Source organism: Arachis stenosperma, chromosome 3 (genome assembly GCF_014773155.1).
Source record: "Arachis stenosperma cultivar V10309 chromosome 3, arast.V10309.gnm1.PFL2, whole genome shotgun sequence".
Taxonomy (NCBI): Eukaryota; Viridiplantae; Streptophyta; class Magnoliopsida; order Fabales; family Fabaceae; genus Arachis; species Arachis stenosperma.
This window is the reverse complement of record NC_080379.1, coordinates 88,380,044-88,389,901: the sequence shown is the minus strand read 5'-3', so window position 1 is coordinate 88,389,901 and position 9,858 is coordinate 88,380,044. Positions and strand designations below refer to the sequence as shown.

At 36.8% G+C, this 9,858-nt stretch overlaps 1 protein-coding gene and 1 long non-coding RNA gene across 2 annotated transcripts; both read left to right on the top strand.

The window, feature by feature from the left end:
- The first annotated feature begins 258 nt into the window (after nucleotides 1–258).
- Nucleotides 259–2,687, top strand: LOC130965267 (uncharacterized). Its single transcript, XR_009081200.1, has 3 exons — nucleotides 259–275; nucleotides 422–477; nucleotides 2,597–2,687. It is a non-coding gene; the product is annotated as an uncharacterized LOC130965267 (long non-coding RNA).
- A 574-nt stretch (nucleotides 2,688–3,261) lies between these two features.
- Nucleotides 3,262–5,016, top strand: LOC130966364 (zinc finger BED domain-containing protein RICESLEEPER 2-like). Its single transcript, XM_057891155.1, has 2 exons — nucleotides 3,262–4,558; nucleotides 4,883–5,016. The coding sequence occupies exons 1-2, from the start codon at nucleotides 3,262–3,264 to the stop codon at nucleotides 5,014–5,016; spliced, it is 1,431 nt and encodes a 476-aa protein (XP_057747138.1).
- Nucleotides 5,017–9,858: the final 4,842 nt, after the last annotated feature.

The window sequence follows — 9,858 nt, the reverse complement described above, 5'->3', positions numbered from 1 at the left end:
CTTCTCCTCTTCGACAAATCCTCTTCAACAAAAACAAATCCACTCTTCGCCAATCGCGGAATCGCCACCGTCAACATTTCTTCTTCTCTGCCTCTCGTCGGAGCTCGCCGGTGGTTCGTCGGCCTCTACCTCTTCGAGTTCGAGTCTTCCGTCTTCACTTTGATTCGAGACTCTGTCTCTCTGCCTCGACCTCCATTCGCGACTTTGTCTTCTCTCTTTTCGGTTCTCTTCTTCTTTTGTTGGTGGCTCGTCGGAGCCCATGCTCATCAATTGAGGTAAGCCTCATCCTTGCCCTTGGTTCTGAATTCTGAGTTTTATCTGGGTTATTTGTTATCTGGGTATTTTCTTTTTTGTTGATTTGTTCTGTTTTGTTCCTTCATGAGTATACTGACTTCTTCACTTCAATGGATTGAATGTGCAGATTTTAAAATCTCTCAGTATTGAACATTTGAACTCTCCATTTCAATGGATCCTGCTGTAAGTTTCTTCTTCACTGTGGTTCACTTTTTGTTGAAAAATATCTAATTAAACTAAGTAGTAGTTGAATCCTTGATGAACTGATTGCCATGCTCATTTATTATTTTTTTTGGTTCATGCATGTACCATAATATATATAGTATATATGTAGCGCTAGTTGTGTTATATACAGTGTATGAATTTTCAAATTGAACCCCCCTAAAACTTGATTTCATAAAAAATCTACTTGCTGATTTAAGCCAATACGTAAGTGTTCTATATGTATTGTGCTACTTGGTTATATATATATATATATATATATATATATATATATATATATATATATATATATATATATATATATATATATATACAGAATATGGTTACTGAGGCTAACTATAATCACTAACTAACTAATCAATAAAACCAACAACCAATCTCCTAATCTTTTATCGGAATTAGAATTAGATAGACTAGTAGTTGAAGTTGCAGGGATGAATGATGAATTTGAACAATGCTGCATAAGAGGGATAATAAAAACACTTCAAATGGTGACATTGATTCAAGAACTTTAGTAAGAAGTGTATTAACTCTGGTTCAATTAGCAATCATATGAAAAATCATTATTTAGTTGAAGAAAACTAACTTATCTTATACATGTTTCTGGCTTTGTTGTTCTGATTTTTGTTGTAAATAGAACTTTGTTCTGAAAATCATTAACTGTGTTCTGCCTTGGCCTTCTTTTTCTTATCATTATTTACTACCTTGAATCTTTCGCTCTAGCAAGTAGCAACTATAGTATAGGCAATGGAAACAACTCAATTTAGGAGTATAGTATAGTATAGGACTTAGGAGTGCTTGCTTTCACTAGTCCCCACCTTAATTTATCCACAAAATCCTATTTCTGGATTAGAAGTAGCCATATGTTTTGTTCCTGAATTTCCAGAAAAGCTATACTTGGTTGCTTGAATGAAGAAAAAAAGAAAAGCTTTGCTTCTTGTGGTCTTATGAGGAAAATGAAGAGACAGATCAATGTAGTGATTAGCAAAAGAACACAATGACAATAGATGATTTCAACAGTATTTTAGAATGTGGGCCCTTGGTGCGATGTGATGTTTTTATTTCAGTGACAAAAGTGATATTTATCAGCAGTTTCTTGCAATGAGTAAGAAAGAAACTAAAGTGTAAGTGTCAAACTAGAAGAGAATATTTTCAAAGATTTAGTAGATGAAATAATCTTCACATGAAAAATTTTCAAGAGAAAGAGTGGATGCACTACTTATTTTAAAATGCTTGCTTGGTTCTTAATTTCTTGAAGTGTTATAGGATTCTGTGAGTTCATGTAAATAGTGTAGATGTTATGTAAGGGTTTGACAATGGAGTTTTATTTATTGTGGATTGATTTTCATGTAACTTACATGTGAGTGTATATTACTACCAGTGTACATGTTGTTTCTATCTTAATTTCTCCAACTTTAATTCACTATCTATGTTTCTACGTAGAAGATAGCAACAGGGAGAAGAATATATTGATGACATTCTTATTTGCTTTGTCTTTAAGGCTTATATATCTATGTATATATATTGATAGCTCTTTTTAAATCAAGTTCTGGACCAAGAAAAAGAAATGGAATGATAAGGTTGTACGACTCTGATGATAAACAAGAACAAAATGGATTGTTAGGGTTTAGGAAATCATGATGAATTCAAATGATTCATTACTATGTATATGTATGTGATCTAAGAATGCAAGTTGCATCGGTTGTTGCCCTTCTATTCATCAATGCAGCTCCTATGTTCCTTCAATTTTTCCCCTTTTATCCTATTCTTCATTTATGCAGTAGGTTTTTACCACACAAGAATCGAAACTTTGATCAAATCAGTAGATATCTGATGATGCATGACTGGCTGGTGTACCATATAACAAGTTGATTGTTAACTTCTATGTATTTACAGTTTTAGTTTCCTGACTTTTATATCCTATGTAATTTTTTTCTTCATGTGTATAAAGGATTCTTTACCATTATGCAGCAAAGTATTATTTTCTCCAACTTATCCTATGTCCTTTTAATTTGTATATATTTACAGATTTAATATTGTTAAAGTATTTAATAATTAGATTTTATGGCTTCTTTTTCAGAATGAGGTAGCCGATCGTGATGTTCCCATTTCAGAGTCTGCAGAGCATTCGACTTCTACATTACCTCCTCTCCCAACCACATCATCTGAGCGCAAAAATTGATCAATAGTTTGGGAGCACTTCAAGAGAACCCCTGATGATGAAAGTAAGGCTCAATATCAACACTGTTTAAAAGTGATCAAGTGCGGGAATGGAACAAGTGCAATGAGATCACATTTAAAGATTTGCATAAGCAATCCCGGTTCAGATAGAGGCAAACGACAGAAAACAGGCACATCGCCTAGCCCAGAAGCACAAGTGGGTAGGTTTGATGCAGAATATGCTCGAGAAAAATTGATATCAATGTTTGTTCGCGAGGAGCTTCCTTTTCGATTTGTAAAAAGTCAAGGTTTTAAAGAATATTCAGCGGCCTTGCAACCAGGATTCAATACTCTTTCACGTTTTACATTGGCACGTGACATCTTGGTGCTCCATGAAACAAAGAAGGTTCAACTTCAAAAATACTTTTCCAAATACGGAGGAAGAGTTTGTCTTACAACTGATAACTGGAGTTCGTGTCAGAATATGGCGTATATGTGTTTGACTGCTCATTTCATCGATGTGGACTGGAAGTTGCAAAAAAAATACTAAATTTTTGCCAAGTCACCGGCCACACGGGAGAGATTATGGCTCAAAATGTTGAAGCTTGCTTGAATAGCTGGAAGTTGAACAAGATTTTGAGTTTGACAGTTGATAATGCATCGTCTAACGATGTAGGAGTTATGTATTTACAAAGAAGACTAAATTCTTGGAAGAGTTCAGTTTTGAATGGAGAGTATCTCCATATGCGGTGTTGTGCGCATATTTTAAACCTGATTGTGAAGGATGGATTGAAGGAGATTGATGATTCAGTCGCCAAAATTCGAGATGCTGTGAAGTATGTCAGATCTTCAAATTCAAGATTAACTAGGTTTAAGGCATGTATTGCACAAGAGAATATTCCACATAAGACTCTTGTTTGCCTAGATGTTGAAACGCGATGGAACTCTACATACTTAATGTTAGTAGCAGCCTTAAAGCATCAGAAGGCATTTGAGCTATTAGAGATGCAAGACAAAAAATTTGTTGAAGAATTAAACAAGGGAAGAGGGGTACCTTCATTTCAAGATTGGGATTATGCTAAGTCCGTCTTACCATTTTTAGAGATGTTTTACGATGCTACACTTCGCATCTCTGGATCCTCTTATGTCACTAGTAACTTATACATGAAAGAAGTGTTTGCTCTTGGAAGGAGGATTCAACAATATCGTGATGATGATGATTTGAGCATAAGTCTTATGGCAAGTAAGATGAAAGCAAAATACAACAAGTATTGGGGAAATGCAAAAACTATTAACATGTTGTTGTTAATTGCCGTAGTTCTAGATCCCTGCCATAAGTTGGATTATGTTGAGTGGTGCCTAGTTAATTCTTTTGGTGTGGAAGTGGGCGGTGAATTGAAGACAAAGTTGTCTTCTTGTCTTTATTCACTTTATAATTTATATCAAGGTGCAGATGAAGGAAACCAAGATGATACCCTCTCCCAACCGAGTGCAAGTGATAAAGCCAAAGACATTTATGATATGGGGTTATATCGTCGATCAACCGGTCGCAAATCCAATCTTAAATCTGAGCTTGATCGTTATTTGAATGAAGACTGTGAGCCAGATGATAAGCCTTTGGATATTCTAGGATGGTGGAAGGCTAACTCGAATCGGTTTTCCATCCTAGCAAATATGGCACGGGACATATTGGCTATACCAGTTTCAACAGTAGCTTCCGAGTCTGCTTTTAGTATGGGGGGAAGAATCATCGATCAATATCGTAGCTCATTGACTCCTAAGATGATAGAAGCCCTTGTATGTACCGAAGATTGGCTTAAAGGAGATTTTTTCTCTTCTCTTGCACCTGAGAATTTCGAAGAGCTTGAAAAGGTCGAGCAAGGTAAATTGAATAAAATTAATTATGTAGATTCAAATGATGAATAAAATTAATTAAATTATTCCATTAGTCTTTATAAATTTTTTAAATTTATAATTATAGTTTTTTTTTTTACAGATTTGATTTTATCAGAGGACATTACTTGTTCAGTGGTCCAGGTTCAATTGCACTTGAAGATGACTAGAAAGTTTGGATTGTTTATGTTTTCTTTAGTTATGTTCTAAACACTTAGATGGTAAAGATATTAGACTTGCTTTTCCATATATGATTAGACTTGCTTATGTTTATGTTTATGTTTATGCTTATGTTTACGTTGGTTTGTTTGAGACTTTGAGGCACAACTTATAGCAGTTGCAATGTCAATTTTGGATGGGGACATTGGTATCAACAATTATAGCAGTTGGAATGTCATTTTTGTGAATAAGATGAAGGTCTTAGTTGCAGACTTGCAGTGGCTTTGAAATGTGTAGAGGAAGACAAAGATGCAAGACCAACTATGAGCCAAGTGGTTGAGATGCTTCAGAGCCATGACACAGATCCTTAGTGTTGAAGCTATACTCACCAAAACTTGCTAGTCTGGGTCTTTTGAGCTTGATTTTTCACTTTCTTTTTTGCATCAAGAGTATTGTACATAAACTATATCCAATTCTTGAGTTGCACTTGTTTCTTTCTTAGGCAGTTAGGCTACAGGGGAAGGGCGAAGGGAGTTGCATTTGAAAGAAAAAATTATTTAGAAAGAAAAAAAATTAATTTAGATTACAAAAATTAATTTTAAAAAAAAAAGTAAAAAAATTTGGGTTTTTGTATGTGAAAAAATTTTGTGTAAAAAATGGTTTTTAGGTGTAAAAATAACTTTTTTTTGTGTAAAAACCGGTTTTTTGATATAAAAATCGGTTTTTTAATGTAAAAACCGGTTTTTTGGTAAAAAAAAACCGGTTTTTTGGTGAAAACCGGTTTTTTTATGTAAAAACTGGTTATTTTTTGAAAACCGGTTTTTTTAAAAATAACCGGTTTTGAATTTTATTAACCGGTTAATAACCACTTTTTTAATGTAAAACCAATTTGGTTAATAACCAAGACTATATTTTTGGTTAACCAAAAAACTGGTTTGGTTTTTGGATTAACCAAACCATGAACACCCCTAAACAACAAGAACAATACTTGAGGGATCGAGAGCAACAAGAAAATTGGCAGCTAAAGATGATGGAGAAAAAAGAAAATTTCCAGCTCATGATGATGGATCAGAATAGAGAATTCCAAGCGAGAACTTTGGATCGGCAAAGGGAACAATCTGCCCACTTCCAAGAATTATTTGATAAATTGTTCTAACAACAAGCCAAGCAAGAAGAGTACATCCAAATTTCTATCAATGGAAGAAAATATTCCACACAACTAGAGAGCATAGGTATCTAGACCGAATAGAGTATTACATAGAGACTTAGGCAAAGCTAAACTACATGGTTTGTGGCATGCCAGTGATCAACCGAGAGATTAAACCATTTGTTGAGTGCCATGAATTAGTCAACCATCAAAATGAAATAGTTAAGAGAAATGTAGAAAGAATGGAGCAAAGGTTGAAGAAGGCTAGACTCTAGGATCAGATAGACCAATCTGGGGATCGGAGATGCCCTGATGAGGACCAACATGAAACAAGAAAGAAGAAGAAGCAAGAGCAAAAGAAGAAAGGGGAGTCCAGCAAAGGAAAAGAACACAAAAACTATAGGTGGTGGAGTTCCTTTCGTAACTGATGATCGGATAATTTATATGCTTTTTGGCATTATTTTTACATAGTTTTTAGTATGTTTTAGTTACTTTTTATTATATTTTTATTAGTTTTTATGCAAAAATCACATTTCTGGACTTTACTATGGGCTTGTGTATTTTTCTGTAATTTCAGGTATTTTCTGGCTAAAATTGATGGACCTGAGCAAAAGTCTGATTCAGAGGCTGAGAAAGGACTGTAGATGTTGTTGGATTCTGACCCTCCTGCACTCGAAGTGGATTTTCTGGAGCTATCGAAACCCAATTGGCATGCTCTAAATTATGTTGAAAGTAGACATCTTGGGCTTTCCAGCAACGTATAATAGTGCATATTTTGTTCGAGATTTGACGGCCCAAACTGGCGTAAAACGCCCACCAGGGACCCTTTTCTAGCGTAAAACGCCGGAACTGGCACCAGAACTGGAGTTAAACACCCAAACTAGCATCCAAGCTGGCGTTTAACTCTAAGAATGGCCTATGCACGTGAAAGCTTCAAAGCTCAGCCCAAACACACACCAAGTGGGCCCCGGAAGTGGATTTCTGCACTATCTGCACGTAGTTACTTATCTTCTGTAAACCCTAGCAACTAGTTTAGTATAAATAGCACTTTTTACTATTGTATCAAGGAGCTTATGCCATTTTTCACATTTGGGAGGCTGGCCATTCGGCCATGCCTAGACCTTTTTCTCTTATGTATTTTCCAACGGTGGAGTTTCTACACCTCATAGATTAAGGTGTGGAGCTCTGCTGTTTAAGGCTCAAGGATCTTCTTCTGTAAACATGGAGAAAAAGCATGAAAAGCTTCATCCAACTCTCTCCATACAGAGTCAAGTAGAGCCCCCACACTCTAAGTTTGGTGTTGGGAGGCCACAATCATGCTCTGAGCATATGTGAAGCTCTGTAAGAGCTTCCTGTCAAGCTATTGACATTAAAGAAGCACTTATTGAGAGGAAACCTAATCTTATTTATCTATGTTAATTACTTTTTTCATTTTATTTTCCAATGTTAGTCTATGTTTTCTTTAGGTTGATGATCATGTAGAGTCACAAAAATAGGTGCAGAATTAAAGCGAAATAAAAAACAGCATAAAAAATAGCACACCCTGGAGGACAGGCTTACTGGTGTTTAAGGATAGCAAAATGAGCATTTAACGCCCAGTCTGACAGAATTCTGGGCGTTAAACACCAGAAATGGCACACAGACTGGTGTTTAATGCCAGAAAAGGGTGTCTGGTGTCTAGCTGGCATTAAACGCCAGTAAGGGTAGCAGAATGGGCATTTAATGCCCAGTTTGGCAGCATTCTGGGTGTTAAGCGTCAGAATTTGCAGCCAGACTGGCGTTTAACGCCAGAAAAGGGTATCAGCATGGCGTTTAACATCAGAAATGGCACACAGAGGGCGTTTAAACGCCAAAAGGTGCAGGGATGAGAAATTCTTGACACCTCAGGATCTGTGGACCCCAGAGGATCCCCACCTACCCCAACTCACTCTCTCTCCTCTTTACACCTTTCCATAACACCCTTCCCCCAAACATTACTCCCTATCAAATCCTACCCTCTTCCCCATAATCTCTCCATCACTCACATCCATCCACTATTTCCCAAAAAACCATCATATAACCCCACCTACCTCACCATTCAAATTCAAAACACTTCCCTCCCAAACCCACCCATTCTCACACGGATCCCCTCTCTCTCTTACCCTATAAATATCCCTCCTCACTCTTTTATTTTCACATATCATAACCACCTAAAACCCCCTTGGCCAAACCATTCACCCCCTCTATCTCCTCTATTTCTTCTTGTTCTCCTCCTTTCTTTCTTCTTTTGCTCGAGGACGAGCAAACTTCTTAAGTTTGGTGTGGGAAAAAGCTTTGCTTTTTGTTTTTCCATAACCATTAATGGCACCTAAGGCCAGAGAAACCTCTAGAAAAAGGAAAGGAAAGGCAGTTGCTTCCACCACCTAGTCATGGGTGATGGAGATGTTCATCTCAAAGGTCCATCAAGACCACTTCTATGAAGTTCTGGCCAAGAAAAAGGTGATCCACGAGGTCCCCTTTATGCTCAAAAACAGTGAATATCTGGATATCCGATGTGAGGTTTGGAGAAGAGGTTGGAAAGTTCTCACCAACCCCATCCAACAAGTCAAAATCTTAATGGTTCAAGAGTTCTATGCTAATGCATGGATCACTACGAACCATGATCAAAGTATGAACCCGAACCCAAAGAATTGGCTCACAATGGTTCGGGGGAAATACTTGGATTTCAGTCCAAAAACCGTGAGGTTAGCATTCAACTTGCCATTGATGCAAGGAGATCCTCATCCTTTCACTAGAAGGGTCAAGTTTGATCAAAAGTTAGACCAAGTCCTCTTGGATATTTGTGTGGAAGGACCCCAATAGAAGATAGACTCCAAAGGCAAGCCGGTTCAACTGAGAAGGCATGACCTCAAACTCGTGGCTCGAGGATGGTTGGAGCTCATCCAATGCTCTATCGTTCCTACTAGCAACCGGTCCGAAGTAACTGTGGATTGGACTATCATGATCCATAGTATAATGATTGGAGAGGAAGTGGAAGTTCATGAGATCATACCTCTAGAACTATACAAGGTGGCTGATAAGCCTTCCACTTTGGCAAGGTTAGCCTTCCCTCATCTCATCTATCACATATACAATTCAGCTGGAATTGTCATAGCGGGAGACATTCTCATTGAAGCAGACAAGCCCATAACTAAAAAGAGGATGGAGCAAATCAGAGAGCCCACTCATGGACCTCAACAAGAGCATGAGGAAATCCCTCATCATGAAATTCCTGAGATGCGTCAAGGGATGCATTTCCCTCCACACAACTATTGGGAGCAACTCAACACCTCTTTAGGAGAATTGAGTTCCAACATAGAGCAACTAAGAGTGGAGCACCAAGAGTACTCCATCATCCTCCATGAAATCAGAGAGAACCAAAAGGCCATGAGAGAGGAGCAATAAAGGCAAGGAAGAGACATAGAGGAGCTCAAGAACTCCATTGGTTCTTCAAGAGGAAGAAGAAGCCACCATCACTAAGGTGGACCCATTCTTTAATCTTCTTGTTTATTTTGTTTTCTGTTTTTGGTTTTCATGGTTTATGTTTTGTCTATGTTTGTGTCTTTATTACATGATCATTAGTGTCTAGTGTCTATGTCTTAAAGCTATGAATGTTCCATGAATCTTTCACATTTCCTAAATGAAAAATGCTTTCTGAAAAAGAAAAGAAGTACATGAATTTCGAATTCTATCTTGAAAATAGTTTAATTATTTTGATGTGGTGGAAATACTTTTTGTTCTCTGAATGAATGCTTGAGCAGTGCATGTTTTTTATAGTGAAGTTTATGAATGTGAAAATTGTTGGCTCTTGAAAGAATAATGAAAAAAGAGAAACGCTATTGATAATCTGAAAAATCAAAAAAAATTTTGATTCTTGAAGCAAGTAAAAGCAGCGAAAAACACAAAGCTTGTGAAAAATAAAGAAAAAAAAAAGAGAGAAAGAAAAAGAAAAAGCAAGTAAAAAA